This window comes from Aquarana catesbeiana, linkage group LG09, assembly GCF_042186555.1.
Source record: "Aquarana catesbeiana isolate 2022-GZ linkage group LG09, ASM4218655v1, whole genome shotgun sequence".
Lineage (NCBI taxonomy): Eukaryota > Metazoa > Chordata > Amphibia > Anura > Ranidae > Aquarana > Aquarana catesbeiana.
Genome location: NC_133332.1, coordinates 221,271,228 through 221,292,954, shown reverse-complemented (window position 1 = coordinate 221,292,954; position 21,727 = coordinate 221,271,228). Strand labels below are relative to the sequence as shown.

Below are 21,727 nucleotides of genomic sequence, written 5' to 3'. Positions count from 1 at the left end.
TAATAGGCCCATTGCTTAAGTGCTGTGTATGTGATGTTTAATACACTGACCTTTTTCCTCTTCTACTTGCATCACTCGTCAAGCTGCTAGAAAGGGCCCAGGTGAAGTGAACTTAGTATCGCTCTGCCTGGAACAGGAGTCGGTGTTAGAGGAAGTATCAGCTCCGGCTCCTTCCTCCGTTGCCAGTGTCGGTTCCATGCACTCTGATGCTCTAAGGCTCCATTCACACTAGCGCGTTTTTTGATGCATTTTGCAGAAATGCACGGGAATTTTTTAACATGGGTTCCTATGGAACATGTTCACATCAATGCCTTTTTGTTTCTCTGCATTTTTGGAAAGGGTCAGGGACTTTTTTTCATGCAAAATGCAGCGTTTTGCATGTAATAGAATTCAATGGACAAGCATCAAAAACGCAAGTGCACCGTTTTTGCACCGTTTTTGCACCGTTTTTGCACCGTTTTTGCACCGTTTTTGCACCGTTTTTGCCTTTTTTTTTTTTTTTTTTTTTTTTTTTTTTTTTTTTAGACTGTAAAAAAAAAACTAAAAAAAAAAAACCGCAAATCGCGGCAAAAACCCTGCTCAAAAACGTGGCAAGCATGAAAAAAAAACCTCCAAAAACACTCAAAAGCAACATGCATAGGTGTGAATCGAGCCTAAGATGGTGGGTTGGCAATCCGTTGATTGTGACCTGGGCTTGCCAACCCCTCATCCCTAAGCATGGGCATGTGTTTCCCTGGTTTGAGGTCACGGGCCACATAAGAGGGGTCTGTGGGCCACATGGCATGTAACATGTTCCAAAGGTGAACTTTGGCCTTTTAAATATCAAGCAGAACTATAAGTGTTACTGGAATAATGACAGTTCTGTGATTTGTGTCATTAGCTAACATCAAGAAAAAGATGGCAGCACTTGTTCTGAGCTTTTTCATCTGCACTGCACGGGAGGCTTTTACATGGAGACTGACTTCCAGCCCTAAGGAAAATGGATATAAAATGTAATTGGCTCAAATAATTTTAAATACAGACTAGGGATAGGGTCTAATTAAGCATCCAGTGCCTATTTTCCAAATTTTCTTTTCTAACCTAAGCACTAGAAATGAGGGGTGCGATAGATACTGGCAGAAGGTGCAATCATTCTATCCCTGACAGGAAGTCAGAGGAAACATTCCCAGTGGGGACACAGAGGGCAATTGCTCTCAACACAGGCTCTAACCCTTCTCTGCTTTTATTTAAAATAAAATACAATTCTGAAATTGGGCTTTAACTGCTTGGGGTATACATTAGATAAATTAATGTTTACAGTGTTCTATGCTCTGGAAACATTAATCTCTGTTTCGTTTTAGGATCAGCCACATGCACATGATTGTGCAGTTTAATGTGCCCAGAGCGGTCACTGACAGCTGCCTGAGCAGACTGGTGACTGGAAGGCGATCGCATTTCTTTATTTGTAAACAAAGCTGCTTGGCGGGCAGCCATGTATCTTTCTCTCTCTCCCACCACTGTGACTGTGTACAGTGTTCTGGAGAGGTATACACTGGTGCTTTCACTGGCAGGTAGAGTGTAAAATTAGAAGTGTTAAAGGATCACTCTTCCCAAAAAATGTTTTAATCATAGGTGGGGTCTTTATAGGCTCAGCCAACCTACTTGTATGCTTATTCCTATGCAATCAGTTACATTTTTTTTTTTTTTTTTTTTTTATTTCATTCCTACCTATTGTGGAAGAATACAGGAAGAAAAGGATTTTGTTTCCTCCTTGGTTTGTGTGACTGTGATATGCAGGTTGCATGCCCAAAAACATGAATGTACAGTTAAAGTTCAGCCAGAATTTTTGAGAATGACACAAATATTAATTTTCACAAAGTCTGCTGCTTCAGTGTTTTTAGATCTTCCTTTTTTTTTTTTTTTTTTTTTTTTTTTTTTTTTTTTTTTTTTTTTTTTTTACTGTGGTATTCTGACGTATAATTACAAGCATTTCATAAGTGTCAAAGGCTTTTATTGACAATTAAGTTTATGCAAAGAGTCAGTATTTGCAATGTTAATCCTTTTTATTCAAGACCTCTGCAATTCCCCTTGGCATGAAGTCAATCAAATTCAGGGCCACATCCTAACTGATGGCAGTCCATTATTGCATAATCAATGCTTGGAGTTTGTCAGAATTTGTGGAATTTTTTTGTTCGCCTGCCCTTTGAGCATTGACTATTTTGAGGTTTTGTTCTCTAAGCCAGAGAGCTGCACGATTTAAATGTTAAAAAAAAAAAATTGCGATTCAACCCCCCTCGTGATCTTAATCCAGCATTTCCATGATTCATGTAACAAGTGCAGAGCAGTTCTCTACTCGCAGCTGTCAAACAAAAAAAAAGCAGCAGCTGGCATGGCAAAGTTTATCACAACATTGCTCAGCACTGAGAGATAGAGAAGAGATACAATGCATCATTTTGGTTCTTTTAGAGCTCAAATGGATGAACTTTGTCTGTAAATGTCAGTTAAACCACTTAAAGGAGTTGTAATGGCAGAAGAATTTTTTTTTTTTTTTTCTTAATGCATTAGGATAAAACCTTTTGTGTATAGCAGCCTCCCCAGCACCCCTTATTTACTTACCTGAGCACTTCTCTATCCATGTCTACGAATGTCTAAGCCGTCTGGGAAACTCCTCCTTGTGACTGAGACACAGCAGTGGCGCCGTTGGCTCCCGCAGTTGTCAGCCAATCAGGGGAGAGAGGGGGAGGGACCGGGTTGGGGCTTCATGTCTGAATGTATACACATGGAGCTCTGACTCGGCTTTGGGGGGAGTATAGAAAGCTGCTGGCTGTGGGGGCACTTGATGGGAGGGGCCAGGAGCAAGATAGAGGATCCGGGCTGCTCTGTGCAAAAGCAACTGCACAGAGCAGGTAAGTATAACATATATATATTATACAGTGGGGACGGAAAGTATTAAGACCCCCTTAAATTTTTCACTCTTATTTCATTTCAACGCCTCCCATTCAAGTCTTTGGTAGCGCTTTGCAAATGCTCTGGCAGGCAGTTGCAGTGCGTTAAGATTAGTTTAGTTTATTTCCGGTAATGGAATAGGAGTTTGTGGAGCGTGTGTGGTGTGGTGTGTTTTTTTTTTTTTTTTTTAAAGCTCCTCCAAAGGCTTCAAAAGTGCCCATAGAGCGTTTGGGGAGCATTTTAAACTTGTAATTAACGCTTGTAAAACGCTAACGCCCAAACTAAAGCTTATTAACGCAAGTCTAACGCTATAGGAGCATTTGTTACGTGTTCGCTAAGTGTGAACAAGCCCTTACTGTTGGCATGACACAGGACTGATGGTAGTGCTCGCCTTTTCTTCTCCGGACAAGGCTTTTTCTGGATGGCCCAAACAATCAAAGGGGATTAATCATAGAAAATGACGTTACCCCAGTCCTCAGCAATCCAATCTCTGTACCTTTTGTAGAATATCAGTCTGTCCCTGGATTTTTTTTTTTTTTTTTTCCCCTGGAGAGAAGTGGCTTCTTTGCTGCCCTTCTTGACACCAGGCCATCCTCAAAGTCTTCTCACTTTGTGTGCAGATGCACTCACACCTGCCTGCTGCCATTCCTGAGCAAGATCTGCACTGGTGGCGCCCCAATCCTGCAGCTGAATCAACTGTGACGGTCCTGGCACCCTGAAGCCTTGTTAACCACAATTGAACCTCTCTCCTTGAAGTTCTTGATGATCCGATAAATGGTTGATTTAGGTGCAATCTTAGTAGCAGCAATATCCTTTCCCGTTAATCCCTTTTTGTGAAAAGCATTGATGGCTGCACATCTTTCCTTGCAGGTAACCATGGTTAACAGGAAGAACAATGATTTCAAGCACCACCCTCCTTTTTTAAGCTTTCAGTCTGTTATTCTAACTCAATCAACATTACAGAGGGATTTCCAGCCTTATCCTCGTCAGCACTGACACCTGTGTTAATGAGAGAATCCTTGACCTGATGTCAGCTGGTCATTTTGTGGCAGGGCTGAAATGCAGTAGAAATGTTTTTGGGGATTAAGTTGAATTTCATGGCAAAGAGTGACTTTGCAATTAATCTTTTCACTCTTCATAACATTCTGAAGTATATGCAAATTGCCATCATAAAAATTAAGGCAGCAGACTTTGGGAAAATGTATTTGTGTCATTCTCAAACCTTTTGGCCATGGCTGTACAAGTTTCCATCGATTAGGTGTAGAGGGTTAAGTGCAGGAAAAAAAAAAAAAAAAAAACTTGCTCACCTAGATGGCTGCAGCATCAATACGATGCTGTAGCTGTCCCCCACTGGCTCTATATCAAGAACTGAGTGATCAGAGACCGCTGATCGCTCAGTTCTTGGGTCCGCAATAAGCACTGGAGTACTGGGCTGGCGGGGTGGTTGGAGGTGGGAGCTGCTGGCTCAGGCTCTCAGCGGCATGCTGAGCCAGCTGCCGGTCAGGCATGTGGGTGGATCCTGACATTGTCTTGATCCTTGCAGAGCCAGGACCAACTCTGTGACATCAATCTGAATCTGGGTCACAAGAGTGCAGAGCTAAAGTGTACCCCTGTCCCTGTGACCCACATGAGAGAAGTATGACCAAAGAGCTTAGGCCATACCACTCCTTTTAACCACTTGACCTCTGGAGGATTTAAACTCCCCCACACACACACACACACACTTCATGACCAGGCCATTTTTTGCAATACTTTAACTGACAATTACGTGGTCATGCAACACTTCATTAAATGTGTCTTTTTTTTTTTTTTTTTTTCCCTCACAAATGGAGCTTTATTTTGGTGATGTTTGATTGCACTGCATTTTTATTCTTTGCGCTGTAAACAAAATAGGACCAACAATTTTGTGTGTATAGATAGTTGTGCTCATAAGTTTACATACCCTGGCAGAATTTTAATTTCTTGGCCTTTTTTTCAGAGAATATGGATAAAACAAAAACAGTTCTTTCTCTCATGGTTAGTGTTGGGCTGAAGCCATTTATTATCAATCAACTGTGTTTACTCTTTTTAAATCCTAATCAGAACAAACTACCCAAATGACCCTGATCAAAAGTTTACATACCTTGGTGATTTTGGCCTGATAACATGCAAACAAGTTAGCCATTCAAACCCCTCTGTGTTATTAAAGGTAACCACCCTCACCTGTGATCTGTTTGCTTGTAATTAGTGTGTGTATAAAAGGTCAGTGAGTTTCTGGAATCCTGACAGACCCTTGCATCTTTCATCCAGTGCTGCAATGACGTTTCCGGATTTTGAGTCATGGGAAGGGAAAAGGTAGTTGAACTGTATAAAACAGGAAAGGGATATAAACAGATATCCAAGGAACTGAGAATGCCAAACTCTAATCAAGAAGTGGAAAATGAGGGGTTCTGTTGAAAACAATCCACGCTCGGGTAGACCTACTAAAATTTCAGCCACAACTACCAGGAAAATTGCTAGAGATGCAAAGAAAAACCCACAAATAACTTCAGATGGAGTACAGGTCTCTCTGAAAACATGTGGGGTGGCTGTTTCAAAATGCACTTGAAGAAAGATGGGCTGCATGGTCGAGTCGCCCAAAGAAAGCCATTACTATGCAAATGCCACAAAGTATCCCACATATAGGCCAAACAGCACAGTGGCAAACCTCAAACCTTCTGACAGTCATTTGGAGTGGAGTGATGAGACCAAAATTGAGCTTTTTGGCCATAACCATAAACGCTATATTTGGAGAGGAGTCAACAAGGACTATGATGAAAGGTACACCATTCCTACTGTTAAACGGAGAGGTGGATCCCTGATGTTTCAGGGATGTGTGACCTACAAAGGCACAGGAAATTTGGTCAAAATTGATGGCAAGATGAATGCAGTATGTTATCAAAAAAATACTGGAGGAACATTTGTATTCATCAACCAGGAAGCAGCGCATGGGATGTACTTGGACATTCCAGCATGATGATGATCCAAAACGCAAGGCCAAGTCAACCTGTCATTGGCTACAGCAGAATAAAGTGAAGGTTCTGGAGTGACCATCTCGGTCTCCTGACCACAATATCATTGAGCCACTCTGGGGAGATCTCAAACATGCAGTTCATGCTAGACGGCCCAATAATTTACAGGAGCTGGAGGCTTTTACCAAGAGGAATGGGCAGCTTTACCATCTGAGAAGATAAGATCCTCATCCACAAATGACTTCAAGCTGTCATTGATGTTAAAGGGGGCAATACACAGTATTAACCACTTGCCTACCAGGCCAATTCTGACATTTCTCTCCTACATGTAAAAATCATTCCTTTTTTTTTTTTTTTTTGCAAAGACCCTAGAGAATACAATGGCGGTCATTGCAACTTTTTTTTATCTTGCATGGTATTTGCGCAGCAATTTTTCTAATGCGTCGTCGTGTGTTTTTTTTTTTTTTTTTTTTTTTCTTTTTTTCCCAAAAAAAAAAAAAAATCAAAAAACCTTTTTGTGCTTTAAAAAAAAAAAACCCGTAAAGTTAGCCCAATGTTTTTGCATAATGCGAAAGATTAAGTTATGCCAAGTAAATAGATACCTAACATGTCACGCTTCAAAATTGAACACACTCATGGAATGGTGCCAAACTTCGCTACTTAAAAATTTTTGCTGGTTGCATGTTTTGAGTTACAGAGGAGGTCTAGGACCAAATTTATTGCTCTCACTCTAACGTTCGCGGTGATACCTCACGTGCGGTTTGAACACAGTTTTCATATGTGGGCGGGACTTGTGTATGCGTTCGCTTCTGAGTATGAGCTCACGGGGACAGGGGCGCTTTAAAAAAAATAAATTAAATTTTACTTTATTTTAGCTTGACACTCCCCCCCCCCCCCCCCCCCCCTCCAATTTTTTTTTATTAATTTGATTTCTATTACAAGGAATGTAAACATCCCTTGTAATAGGATTATGGCATGACACATGCTCTTTACAGTGAGATATGGGGTCAATAAGACCCCACATCTCACCTCCAGGCTGGGAAGCCTGAAATCAAAAGAAAAAGATCACCGTTTCCCAGCCGAAGCGGTGCTGTGTGTTGTGGTGTGTGTGTGTGTGTGTGTGTGGGTTTTTTTTTTTTTTTTTTTTTGTGGGTGTTTTTTTTTTTTTTTAATATAGTACAGAGGCCGGGTGTGCCCGGCCTCTGAACGATCATAGAGATTCCGGCGACCATCTGGGCTGCCGGAAATCTCTATGCTCAACATCCAGGGCTGGCGGATCCTGTGTCCAACTCGCCAATCGTAGCAGTGGGTTTGTAGAAGCACTGAGGGGGGCGTCCCCTCTCGCCTCCCGTAAGAAGAATCAAGCGGTGGAACAGCCGCTATGATCGTTATGGTGCACAGATTCGCCAGCTCTAAAAGACGATATCTGAATGATGCCTGTAGCTACAGGCATCATTCAGATATCCCCGCTCAAAGCCGATGACGTCATTTGGCGTACGGCGGGCGGGAATTGGTTAAAAACTGGGGTATGTAAACTTTTGATCAGCGTCATTTGGGTTGTTTCTGTTATGATTTAAAAAGAGTAATTGGTTGAGAGATTGGATGATAATAAATGGCTTCACCCAAACACTAACCACGAGTGAAAAGGTTTTGTGTTATCATTCATATTCTCTGAAAAATGGCCAAGAAATCATAAATTCTGCCAGAGTATGTAAACTTATGAAAATATATATATATATATTTTTTTTTTTTTTCTTTTTTTTTTTTTTCCTCTTTCTGCTTTAACATATCCATTAACCACTTAAGCCCCAGACCGTTTGGCTGGCCAATGACCAGAGCACTTTTTGCGATTCGGCACTGCGTCTCTTTAACTGACAATTGTGACGTGGCTCCCAAACAAAATTGACTTTTTGTTTTTTTGTTTTTTCCCAACAAGTGGCTTTCTTTTGGTGGTATTTGATCACCTCTGCAGTTTTTAATTTTTGCGCTATAAACAAAAAGCGAAATTTTGAAAAAAAAAAAAAAAAAAAAAAAAAGCAATATTTTTTGCTATAATAGCCCCAAAAAATATATTAAAAAAAAAACAAAAAAAAAATTTTTTTTCCTTCAGTTTAGGCCAATGGTAAAAAAAATCGCAATAAGCGTTTGGTTTGCGCAAGAGTTATAGGGGATAGTTTTTTGGCATTTTTATTTATTTTATTTTTTTTTATCGCTGGTATCCCCACGGACGTAGAGTCCGTGGGACCCATGATCACACTCACGGAGCTCCTGGCGGGTGCGCCCGCAAGCCGCCTCTTAAAGGGCATCGTACTTTAATCTGCCTGTACATGCCCTTCTGCCACAGTATATCTGCGTGAGGCGGTCGGGAAGCTTTTAAAAAGAATTTTAAAAAAATCTAATTTCTTCATGCATTTAGATCAAAATGTATTTTGCTACAAGTTTCTGTTAAAAAAAAAAAAATCCCAATAAGTGTATATTATAGCATTTACAAACTAAAATATATATTTTATTATATGCCATTTTAGCAATATTGCAGTGGACAATCTGACACTAATACAGTGATCAGTGCTTTAAAATTATGCGCTCTCGCTGTACTAATGACACTGGCTGGGAAGGGGTTAAACATCTAGGGTAGTCAAAGGGTTAAATGTGTGCCTAGCCAGTGTTTGGTGTTTTTATTAGGGGGTGTGATGGATTTTATTTCCTGCTTTGCAGGGAAATCCACCACATTCCTCCTGACAGGATGGAGCTTTTGCATTGTTTACATATGTGCTTATGTAGGTTGAGAAAAGAATCACGCCTTTAATATAATCACATTTTGTTGCTTTGCAGCCTGAAATGAAGACAGACAGTTTTTGTTTTATCCAGCTGTATTTACTAGTGCAACTTCTAACATCCAGGTGAAAGATATAACACCAACATGTCAGAAAAATTCCTAAACCGTATCACTGAGTTGGAAAAAGGATTGCCCCCTTATGTCAGTCTTTTGTTGGACCACCTTTTACTATAATTACAGCCTTTAGTCTTTTGGGATATGTCTCTACTAACTTCACATCTAGCCTTTGCAATATTTGTCCACTATTCTCTGCAGAACTGCCTCAAGTTCAGTTAAGTTTGATGGTGACCATTTGTGGACTGTAGTCTTCAAGGCATTCCTCAGATTTTCAATGGGATTTAAGTCTGGGCTCTGACTAGACCATGCAAGGGCATTCACCTTTTTCTCCTTCAACCACTGTGGTTAATTTTTGTTGTGTGCTTTGGGTCTTTGTCATGTTGGAAGGTAAACCTTCTTTCCATTGACCACTTTCTGGCAGAGGACAGCAGATTTTCTTCAAGATTTTTCCTTCAACCTGGAGTCGGGAGCAGGCTGTGAGCTGAGGCTGTAAAGTAATGCTGGAGACACTACCCGTGAATACTCTGTCAGGCAGGTGACCCAAGATTACAGAAATTTGTAACTTTTACTCTAAGTCTTCAAGAGTACCCAGGCTGGCCTGGCCATCTTCTGCCCTGCCCAGAACTCCAGCTTGGAGAGGAAGGGTACAAGACAGTGTTTATGTATTAATTTTTTTTTTTTTTTTGCACTCTGTTGTTGCACTGAAGCACAGTTAGTCATTTGCCAGAACTACACTGATGCACACTTCAGCACTCGCTCCTATTGTTTTATTGATCCTCTTCAGTGAACAAGCATACTTCTGCAATTTGCAAAATAATTATGCTAAGAAATTCAAGAGTAGTTGATCTGTGTATTAAAAAAACAAAATGCACTTGCAAACATGAATCAATTTAAATGGCACATCAATGAACCTTGCTAGTGCGCATCAAGTTGTGTATTTTAGCATGCCACTACGAACAAACAATATTCATACAGTATTTACATTGTGAGAAGTTTATACCCCATTCCTGGTTTGCTGCCACCCTTAAACTGGAAAAGTTGTCTTAGCATGTGAACATACTAAACAATGTGCAAGTAATGAAATGCACTGGACGGATGTGAAGGAGGCAAAACTTCCAAGGTGGAAATGACCATTTTTAGTAGATGTAAGGCCCCCTTCACACGAGAGGTCTGATTGGGTCCAGCTGTCTTTCGGCTGGACTTGTTTGGACCATCCATTTCTTTGGTATTTAATCACCGCTGTGTGTGGGTTTTTTTTTTTTTTGCAATATAAGCGAAAAAAGAGAAATTTTTTTTAAAAAAAACTTTTTTTTTTTTAGTTTCTATTGTAAAATTTTGCAAATAAGTAATTTTCTTCATAAATTTGGGCCAAAATGTATACTGCTACATATCTTTAGTAAAAATAACCCAAATTAGTGTGTATTATTTGGTCTCTGTGAAAGTTATAGAGTCTAAAAGCTATGGTGCAAATCATTGAAAAATGATCACATCTGATCAGACCTGATGTACTGAAGGCCTATCTTTTTCTTGAGGCCCTAACAAGCCAGGAAAGTACAAATACCCCCCCAAATTACCCCTTTTTGGAAAGCAGACATTCCAAGGTATTTAGAGGCATGGTGAGTTTTTTTTGAAGTTCCTGGAAAATTTTTTTTTTTTTTTTTTTGCACAAAATTGTCATAAGTTATTTCTCTCACACAGCACATGCATACTTGCAATGACATCCCAAAATACATTCTGCTACTCCTCCTGAGTATAGTGATACCACATGTGTGAGACTTTTACACAGCCTGGCCACATACAGAGGTCTAACATCCAACTAGCACCGTCAAGCGTTTTACGAGCATAAATTGCACATTTCATTAGATGACAACCTATCACATTTTTGAAGGCCCTGGAGCACCAGGTCAATGGAAACGGCCACAAAATGACCCCATTTTGGAAAGCTAACACCCCAATGTATAATCTATGAGCCATAATTTTAGTCTTTTGAATGGTTAGTTTTTTGTTTTTTTTTTTTTTACACAAAGTTGTCCATTCATAAGAGATGTCCAACACACAGCATGTACATAGCAAAAAGGACACCCCAAAATACATTCTGCTACTCCTGAGTATGGCGATACCACATGTGTGAGACTTTTACATAGCCTGGCCACATACAGAGGCCCAACATCCAAGTAGCACTGTCAGTTGTTCTAGGAGCATACATTACACACAAATTCCTGCCAACCTATTACATTGTTTAAGGCCCTTCATGTTTCTAACACGTAGCATGTACTGTACATACCAAAATACATTCTGCTGGGTAAAGAAAAGATTACCTGTGGTTTTAGTAGTGCAGTGGTCCACAGTGAAGAGGTCCAGGCAGGAACGTGGACAGCGACAGCAAAACAGGCAGCAGGCAGGGATAGTCAGTACAGGTAGAGATGTCAGCACAGCCAAAGCATTGGTCCAGATAGCAGGCAGGGATGTAGTCAGCAGCAGCAAAAGGATCGTCCATGCAGCAATACTGTCCATAGTTAGTACATGCAGCAGGCAGAGGTATGGTCAGCACAGCTAGAGTATTTGCCCAGGGAGCAGGCAGTACCATCAAGCTTAGGGCATCGGTCAGGAAAGAATGGGGACAGGGGTAGAGGCTTCTCCCACCCAAATCGCTTTGAAGCCTCTGGGCAACCAGACCCTGTTCTGGGAACACAGAAAACCAAAAACTGGTTTTCTGAACTCCGAACACTATATTCTGGAGCCCCTCACATATGTGAGACCCCTGTGTAGCAGGATGAAAGACCAATCCAAGGGGCAGGCAAAAACATGGTCAACAGGCCGAGGTCAGTGCAGGTAAAAGGCAGAAATAGACGGTAGGCAGAGGCATAGTCGATTCAGTCCAATGTCAGTTCACGTGAAAGGCAAAAACATGGCGGAAAAATAATGCAGACGGTAGGCAGAGGCATAGTCGAGAAACAGGCCAGGGTCGGTTCACATGGAAGGCAATGATATGGTTGATTGAGAAAGGGAAATATTCAGGACAGAAATTGAAAACGGGGAAATGTCAGTATTAGAAATATGGACTAATAATTTTCCAGAGTGTGATATCGCTTGAAGCATTCTCCGATGCAAAGGCCAGGTTGGGAGGGACAGTCAGGAAAATGGAAGCTGGTATCTTTCCTAATTCCTCTTTTGGTGCACACCCGACTTTTTTTTGTTGGTGGGCGTCGTCTTCCGGATCCTGTTGGTGGAATATGGTGCGGGAAATGGCGCTCATGTAGTCTGCTGACAGAATCGGAGCGAATGCTTTCTGGGGGGGATACTTGCTGATAAATCAGGGCAGTGACAATGTCTTCAATAAACTTTATGAAGGTGGTGGGTGTTTCTGTTGATTTTTGGTAGATGATGAAGGAATTTAAAAGGGCCAAATGAAAAACAGTAAATTGCGACTTTTTTTTGTACCAGAAGAGGGATTTTCTTGTTGAAAGATAGGGCTGCAACAATTGATCATTTAAACCCCACCCCCCCCCCCCCCCCCATGTGTTTAATGTACTCGGTGATACAGGAAGGCTTGCGAACGGTACTGCGTCTTCTGTGAAGTTCCACCGAGGTGTCATGGTGGACATGGTGTACACATCTTTCCTATCCCTCAACTTCACAGCCAACACTTCTTCGTTCCTCAAGCTTGTTGATTTTCCCCCCTTTGAATGGTTGTGGTGACAAGACGCTGTGGGAAGCCCTTTTGGTTTTTTTCTTGTACCAAAGGCCAAAGTTTGTTTTAGATATAGGTGGCGGAGAAGAAGCAAAATAGTATAATATTTGTCCATGTAAATATGGTACCCCTTTTGGAGGAGTGGGAATGCCAACTCCCAAACAATTTTCCCACTTATTCCCATGTACGAGGGACACTCAGGGGGCTGGAGCTGGGAATCTTTGCCTTCGTACACGCAGAATGGGTGCACATAACCGGTGGCGCTTTCACAAAGCTTGTTAAGCTTCAAGCCGTACCTCGCCCTCTTACTGGGGATATATTGCTTGATTCCCAGCCGGCCTGTGAAATGCACCAGGGATTCGTCCACAGATATATTTTTGTCAGGGACATACATTTCGGCAAACTTCTGGGAAAAAAAATTAGGGGGTAAACTTTATATAGTTTGTCAAAGTTTGGGTGATTTCGGGGAGGGCACTGTGAGTTGTCACTAAAATGCAAGAAGCGCATTATGATTTCGTATCGGACCTGGACGTGGCCGATGAAAAAATTGGCATATGGTGGATGGGTTTGGTCAACCAATACTTATGCATTTCACTTTTTTTTTTTTTTTTTTTTTTTTTTTTTTGTAAGCCCCATGTTGAGGGTTAGGCCTAAAAACTATTTTGGCTCCACTACTGTTAGGGGTCTCCATTCAAAAGGGCGGGCATAGCTGGAGCTGGGGTTGGTTGCAATAAATTGTTGGGCAAAGAGATTGGTTTGGTCCACGATGCCTTGAATCAATTTTGTTAGGGAAAAATAAATTTAAAAAATCAATTTGGGAAAAACCTGCAGTGTTGACCTGCACACCTGAGAAAGGTAACAAGTAATTCTGCGCTGCCAAAAAAGAGGAATAAGCAGCTAACGCGACCAATATGATAAAGGCATATAATAGTAAAACAGAAAATATGTGTAGCGCTAAAAGTTCAACGTAAAAACAATGTCCAACCAATGTTGAGAGGTATCAAGGAAAAACCTAGAAGAGAAGTCCTCCATGCATATAGGACTGGTAAAATAGTCGATGTAATTTCAGTAACTTCGTGTGAGGAACATATCAAATATGTGACATCTGGAGTGAACACAGAAGAGACGCACCACCACCAACAATAGGGAGGCTTACCAGATCACATAGACCCAAGAGGGCATACGCCCAACTGGGTCAAATCAGGCTTGGGTGGTGGGTGATGGTAGATGTTCCAGAAGAGTAGTAGGGATGAAAGTCCAAGAGCAGACCAGATGCTAGTGGGTCCCTCGAGATGATGTTGGAAAGCGGATGGCAGGATTGTATAGTAGGAAGGAAAAAGGCCACATAGTGTGATTCTGTAAAACAAGTACCGAATTTATTTTAAAAAGATACTCACATGAATTCCTTAAAATCAGTGCTGTAAAAGTATGGCGGCAGGTAGGACCCCACTACCGCCATACTTTTACAGCGCTGATTTTAAGGAATGTGATCTGGTAAGCCTCCCTATTGTTGGTGGTGGTGTGTCTCTTCTGTGTTCACTCCAGATGTCACATATTTGATATGTTCCTCACACAAAGTCACTGAAATTACATCAACCATTTTACGAGTCCTATATGCATGGAGGACTTTTCTTCTAGGTTTTTCCTTGATACCTCTCAACATTGGTTGGACATTGTTTTTACGTTGAACTTTTAGCGCTACACATATTTTCTGTTTGACCTGCACACCTGGCTGTGCTGTAAAAGGGGGGATCGTGGCTGACCCTGTGGTAGAAGGCAGCCACAATGGGTTTGCCAAGGCATCTGGAAGCTGGGTTTGGGCCATAATTCTTTGGTGTGCACTTGTTCTGGGCCTTTTCTCCTGGGGTCTAGCAGCGCTTGTACTGGGCCCCTCCTCCTGGGGTCTACTGCAAAAAAATTTTAGCAAAAAAATACGGATTTTAACTTGTAAGCAACAAATGTCAGAAATAGGCTTAGGCGTGAAAGGGTTAAAGTGGACGTAAACCCAATTTCATCCTTTCTATACTACTGCCATAGGGGTTATCTATAAGGATATACAAGCCTCCTGCATGTATCCTTACCTGTCAAATGTCTCCTCTCTGTCTGTTATGAGACCCGAAAAACTGCATATTCTGTGGGTGGGTCTGGAGCTCGGTGGGTGGAGTCGTGATGTCAGTAGACTCCCCGCCCACCTCTACACCTTGTCAATATGCATTTTCTCCTGTTTATTTCTAACACTGAACTTCTGCTATGATCTCTAACATCCAGTGAAAAGACAGGAAAGTAACCACATGACTTCAGCATGCCAAATCATGGTGAAGTGTGGAACAGCCAATCCTTGCAGAGCTGCTGAAGAAAGGAGTGGGGGAGGGAATTAAAAAATAATGCCTGTGTCTTAGACTAGTGCACAACATATGTAAATCACCTGTCACTCACAGCAAAGGGGAGGATTTGACAAAGTTTTTCTCAGTTTGTCAAGATTTTTCTCACTGAACAATAAAAGAGGATTGCTCAGAGATGAATTAACTCTGTGTGACAAGACTGGGCTCAAATGATAGGAAATCTTATACTCTACATGATGATAGCAAAAAAAATAAATACATTTCGGGTTTACATCCACTTTAAGATTCTGCCTTTACAACTCCTTTTGAGGCACATCCAACTGTGAGAGGGGGAGCTGGATCCATCCATCCATCCACCCAGGCTGGATCTATTACTCTAAAGTGCTATTAGACCTCTTAAAGCGGGGTTCCACCCAAATTTTGAACAATATCTGTATGTATTCTCTTCCTTGCCTAGATGCTGACATGCCGTTTAAAAAAATTTAAATCGCCGTAATTACCTTTTTTATTTTTCTATTCTTCTTTGCACTTCCTGGTTCTCCTCCCGTGGGAGTAGGCGTGTTTCTAGCCTCTCCCAGACTCCTGGAAGCTAGTCTCAGGCTTCCCAGGATGCCACTGAGCATGTGCGGGAACGAGCGGTGAATGCTGGGAGCACAGCATTCACCGCATCCAGGAAATAAATGCTTGTGGGCTTCAAATGCCCACAATGAAGATGGAAACCGCCTGCAGTGAATAATATAAGTTATTCTTTCCGACGAAATCTGACACAGGCGGACATATTACACACAATATGTGAGTATGTAATGCTGAGAAGAAAAGTTTGTGAATGAACTAAAAAAAAAAAAAAGATAGGTGGACCCCCGCTTTAAAACGTGGGGTCTAAATGTTTGGTAAGATACTATATTTCTATAAGGTGGCTGGTGCACATTTAGTGTGCAGAGTTTTTATTCACAGTGGACTATATGTTTGAATTTTTGACTGGGCTCTAATTTGATAATTTTACGATTTAAGTGACGGTGCAACACTATTTTTGGAAAGTACTGTGTGAAATAACCAGTAAATGTATTTGTGATAATCACAAGTAACAATGTGTACATGTGTCTAGACAGTGTTAGGGCATACAGTATATTGACTAAACATGTCTTGTGGGCATTAATGCATTTAGCAAATGAACTGTCTGATGGAATAGGTGTAGAGAAGCAGTGGATCAGCAAATAAGGAATTAAAGTGGTTGTAAACGATCACCTTGTAAAACAACCAATTCAGTTTGAAATGGAAATGAAAGGCAAAACATTTGTGTACAGATATAAAAAAAAATTATAAACATATCTCTTTATCCCTTTTTATTATAAATGATCACATTCCCCCTGTTCTCAACAGCATAGGAGCTGGGGGGAGGAGAAGCAACAGCACACTGATCTTCCCAGTGTGTGTGTGTGTGTGTGTGTGTGTGTGTGTGTGTGTGTGTCAGGACAAGTATGATCGTTGGAGGAGAGCAGACTGCATTCCCAGTATAGCTAGAGAACTGACCACGCTGTGCTCTCCTGCTTTGTGTGGTCAGTTTTTATTAGGAAAGCAGAGGGACTGACAGGAACACCCAGGATTTCACACACAGGAAGCAATACAAAGCGCAGAATACTTTTTCATACAACTACAGCAGGCATATATCGGGAATATTACAAACGCTTTAAAGTGATTGTAAACCTTCTTCAATTTTATTTTAACAAACATGTCTATGCTTACCTGCTCTGCAATAGTTTTGCACTGAGCAGCCCTGATCCTCTTCTGGGGTCCCCCACCGGCGCTCCTGGCTTATCCTAGAGTTGCACGATTCTGGCTAAAATGAGAATCGCAATTTAAAAAAAATTTTTTTTTTTTTTTTTTTGCTTAGAAGTTAGATCACGATTCTCACAACGTAACATCCTCTTTCACATTAAACAAAATAATTGGGCATTCTGGCAGTATGCAGGTTAATTGGTCATCAGTATGGTCTATTCTCCAGATATTATTATTATTATTACGTTGCAGTCACATGCAACAAATAGTCTGTTTTTTACTACGGTACCACTATGACTATATTATACCGCTATGCCATCATGCTGTTTTATCTTTATGTATTTATCATGAAATAAAGTTTCCCTGAATTACTATATTCTACTTTATACAATTTTACTATGCAGATATGATGCACCTACCAATTATTCTCATTAGTACTATGTTGCTTTACCTTCCCAGCTGCATGCCTCATATAAAGTCCCAAACCCTTTTTCCCTTTTTGTAAAATAATTGGGCTAACTTTACGGTTTCGTTTTTTTATATAAATTTTTTTTTTTTTTTTTTTTTTTTTTTTTCATTGAAGTATATTTTTCCCAAAAAATTGTGTTTGAAAGACCACTGTGCAAATACAGTGCGACAAAATATTGTAACAATCCCCATTTTATTCTCTAGGGTCTCTGCTAAAAAAAAATATATATATGTTTGGGGGTTCCAAGTAATTTTCTAGCAAAACAATCTGGTTTTAACTGTAAGAAACAAACAAGTGTCAGAAAAAGGTTTAGACTTTAAGTGGTTAAACTTCCTGCATATTCACACAGAAGTTTTATCCCTTTGATCTAAGCAGAAGAGTTACAATGTTAAAATCTTGGCAGACTGCCAGAGTAAGCAGTGTAAGGGGCCCAAAAATTTCTGATGGCTGCCCTGCGAATGTGGCATGTAAGGGGGCGAGGAGTGTTTACAGCGGAGGTTCCACTTTTGGGTGGAACTCGCTTCAAAGCTTTAGGCTGGGTTCACACTATTGCTGTGCAGATCACATGCGATGTCTGTCCAATGCGAATTCAGCCATGCAGATTGTGTTCATGGGTGTTCACACCTATGCGATCCAATTCATGCACCATTTCGCACTTCGCACTGCAATCTGCTAACTGATCTGGTGGTGTCATTCACTTTGTATTGAGGGCAGTGTGAACTGCCTGTGGGACATGCGATGCGGTAACAAGAATAGCGCTGGTTTCTGCATCGCATGTGTATGAACCCAGCCTTACAATCACTTTAAGAAGCAAAAAATGTATATATAATTTTTTTTTTTTTTTATTCTTTAGACAAAAATATGTAACACCACAAAATTTTGGTGGTTTTTAAAAAGTTAAAGTAATACATTTTATTCAATAATTTGTCCCGTTTTTACAATGACAATAAAACTGTCCTAGCACAAAGAATTGCAAGGCCATTTAGAAAGGAATAAAGGCCTTTTTTTTTTTTTTTCCCCCCATACTAGCAAATTTTAATTTTAATAAAAAATCCTCCAAGGGAAGGCTGTTAATAGGGCTGATTTATGTTTGTATTTCTGATTTTACATTTCTTAACTTCTTGAGCTGCCTGCACCTGTGGACAATGGACATGTGACTCAAACGCAACAAAAATGCAAATCGGTGGTGCTTTTTTTTTTTTTTTTTTTTTTTTTTTTCCCACTTTTCATGGGATGCTGTATTTTTGGTGCGGTTTTCAAACCCGCACCCAAGATGCCCCATGCAGGACTTTTCAAAAGCACTGCACCCATAGCAGTGGTGTGAAAAGTCCCATAGGATTTAAAAGGGAAATTTTTGCTGCGTTTTGTCCTGCAAGGTAAAAATGCAGGAAAAGTGTATCGTGATAGTGGTACACCTGTGTGAAAAGCCTCCAATGGCTGCCAGCCTTTGACACATGTCTTGTTTAATGGTGCCAGGCCTCTAAAACCCCCTATTATGCTTCACTCTGAGTGGTGTTATCTGCAGAGGTTTGGTTTTATTGACCTTATTACGCTACGGAGATTTTTTTTCTTTTTTATGAGGATATGTCCAACATACACCTGTCTTTGTGCTGGTAATTTGCTGACCGGAGTCCTGGAAATTAGTATCATCTCGGTGATTGGGAGATAGAATACCTTTTTTGAGCATTTTATAACCACTCTATGTTGAGGGTCTCTGATATCTGGTAAGCGCCTTGGCTTAAACACCTGGGTACTGTCTTCCATCCCATTTAAAGTTGATGTTGGGTTCCTCTGCCTCGCCTTTTTTATTATTATTTTTATTATTATACAGGATTTATATAGCGCTGACAGTTTATGCAGCGCTTTACAACACTAGGGCAGACAGTACAATTACAATAGAATTCAATACAGGAGGAATCGGGCCCTGCTCGTTAGAGCTTACAATCTAGGAGGGAGGGTCAAGTTATACAAAAGGGTAATAGCTGTGGGGGATGAGCTAATGGAGAAAATAGTGCAGTTGTTAGATGGAGGCAGGATAGGCTTCTCTGAAGAGAGAGGTTTTCAGGGATCGTCTAAAAGTGGATAAATGTGGAGACAGTCTGACAGATTGGGGTAGCGAATTCCAGAGGATGGGCGAGGCTCGGGAGAAGTCCTGAAGGAGTTGATGAGGGAGCTAGAGAGCTGGAGGTCCTGGGAGGAATGGAGAGGGCGATTCGGTTGGTATTTTGAGACTAGGCTAGTGATGTAGCTGGGGGCAGAGTTGTGGATGGCTTTGTAACTTATTGCTAGTATTTTGAATTTTAATTCGTTGGGCGAGTGGCAGCCAATGGAGGGGTAGCTGACATTGAGCGGTTTGTAAGGTGGATGAGTCTGGCAGGATTCATTATGGACTGAAGGGGGGAAAGTCTATTTAAGACCCCTTTCACACCAAGCCGCCCATAGCGTCGACTGTAAAATGCCGCTATTTTTATCGGCGTTTTACTGTGGGATTTGCAGTGCATTTCGACCGCTAGTGGAGCGCTCTTGCCACCCCACCCCCCCCCCCCACGCTAGCAGTCGAGAAAAGGGTTAAAACCGCCCGCAATGCGGTGTTTTGCCAGCGGTATCCCAGCGCTGCCCCATTGATTTCAATGGGGAGCAGCGGTGGAGGAGCAGTAAACACCGCTCCTTCACCGCTCCAAAGAAGCTGCTGGCCGGACTTTTTCTGACGTCCTGCCAGCGCACCACTCCAGAGTGAAAGCCCTCACACTGGAAACAATGAAGCAGCTGTTTGAGGGTGGATTGCAGGCGCTGTTTTTAACGCTATAGCGCCTGCAAAACGCCCTCGGTGTTAAAGGGGTCTAAAGGTAATCCAATGAGGAGGGAGTTGCAGTAGTCAAGGCGAGAGATAACCAGGGAGTGAATCGGGAGCTTTGTGGTTTTTATGGACACATTAGCATGAATTATCATATTAGAATATTTATGGAGTGTCTATTATTTTTAGGACTGCATATTCAGACCCAGTTCACACTGAACTTTGGAGCACTTGTCGCATAAGAAGTGGGACTCCATTCTGTGCAATTGAACTGTTCCAATTGGTGTGACTTGTGGGGGGAAAAAGATTTTTCTTTTAAAGCTGCTGCTGTGAGTGGGGGCGTAGATTTCTTATCTGTAGAGGTTGGCACTGTCTAATTCATGGTACACATTTGGAAGTTTTCAATAGTAAATGGGAGGGTGTGTATATGTGTGTGTATGTATGTATGTATGTGTGTGTGTATGTATATATATATATATATTTGTAATTTCCTCTTGTATAGAGTGAGGCTTCAGTCTAACAGCCACAAGAACGAAAAATTGTTTGAAAATCTGTCATTTGGACAGTTCGCCTGTTTATCGTCCAGTTAATGGGGAATGGGAAATCGGTTGTGACATTTTTGAGCCGAAAAATTGAAGGTCACATGGACGATGAAGTGAAAGGTTGATGTTTCTCACCTGAACAGTTTGCACTAGGAATATGACAAAACAAAGTGAAAAACTGATTAATTGATGTCTGTTAAACGAAATTTGATCTATAAAATCGTTCGTTACATTCTGGCACGATCGTTTGCTGTCATGACTGTGTGTTCATTTTTCGATAACTCATTTGAACAATTTTTGAACGGGTGTATGGGTAGCATTCGGCTCCTCAGCTATGTGGGTTTGCTTCATGGAGGTCATTAGTTCTGCTGGTTTCATGGACACGATAGAACGTGTCATACAGTTGTAAATCTAATGGTTACATAGTGCACTGTATGTGCATCCCTAATGTCAGGTATTTGCTGTAGTGGCGGCCATATTTGACAGGCATGATTTGTGCGTTCCACTGTGAAACGCAGCGCCATTTTACCCACGTCGGGCGTGGCTAGTATTGGTCACCTGATTTTTGCCTGTGCTTCCCACGCCTGTCTCTGGGGCACGTGATCTGCAGCTGTCAGAATAGACGCGGCGGGGGCGTGATCTATGCCCCGCAAAGTGTGTGGCCCACCCTCCCGCTGTATTAGGAGGGGGTTAGCTGGACTCCTCTGCCGCCGTACTGGGCCAGTTGTGGGGAATCCGGACAGCAATGTGTTCGAACCCTAATGGGAGTAGGGAGTGGTCCTTTTTTGGGTGTGTGCTGGCTGGATATCAGCAGGCGTTTCCAGGTTGTAATATGAGCCGGGTCACCATCAATGCGGTCTTGTCAGGCGTGTGGGAGTGTTCGGCTGTCCAGATTTGTCAAAATTGAATGGTGCGTACCACTGTGAAACGCAGCGCCATTTTAATCCTGGCTCACAGGAGTGGCTGGGCACGGTCACGTGAGTTTGCCGTCATCTGACACTGGAACACGTGGTCCGAGCTGTCAGAGCAGACGCGGCGGAGTAGTGGGTGTGGCCCCGCCTCCTATTGGACAGTATGCTGCCCGCCCCTGCTGTATATTGATGAGGCCGGGCGCGCTACGCTCTTCTCTGCCGCTTTCCGGGCGGCCGCCATCTTGTTTTTGTGTTAGGCCGAAGCCGGGTGTGAGGAATCGGGGAAGTAATGTGGGACGAGCCCCGGGGGGATTGGTGAGTACTTACTGCTGGGTCGGGCGGGCGTTTTCAGGGTGTTCCTGTAAGAGGGGCAGAGTCACTCCCAGATCAGTGC

General features: G+C 41.8%; 1 protein-coding gene across 3 annotated transcripts in view; it reads left to right on the top strand.

Annotated features, from left to right (window-relative positions):
* The window catches only part of UBA1 (ubiquitin like modifier activating enzyme 1), a 60,353-nt gene that overhangs the window by 8,079 nt on the left and 30,547 nt on the right, over nt 1-21,727 (top strand). Inside the window, exon 1 of one of the 3 annotated variants that reach the window (XM_073599782.1) lies at nt 21,305-21,332. The exons of 1 other annotated variant lie outside the window; for it this stretch is intronic. In XM_073599782.1, the coding sequence (XP_073455883.1) occupies nt 21,330-21,332 (3 nt within the window). In that variant the 5' untranslated portion in view covers nt 21,305-21,329. Of the gene's footprint in view, nt 1-21,304; nt 21,333-21,461; nt 21,649-21,727 lie in introns of those variants that run through there. One more of the 3 variants, XM_073599780.1, reaches the window with a different exon arrangement.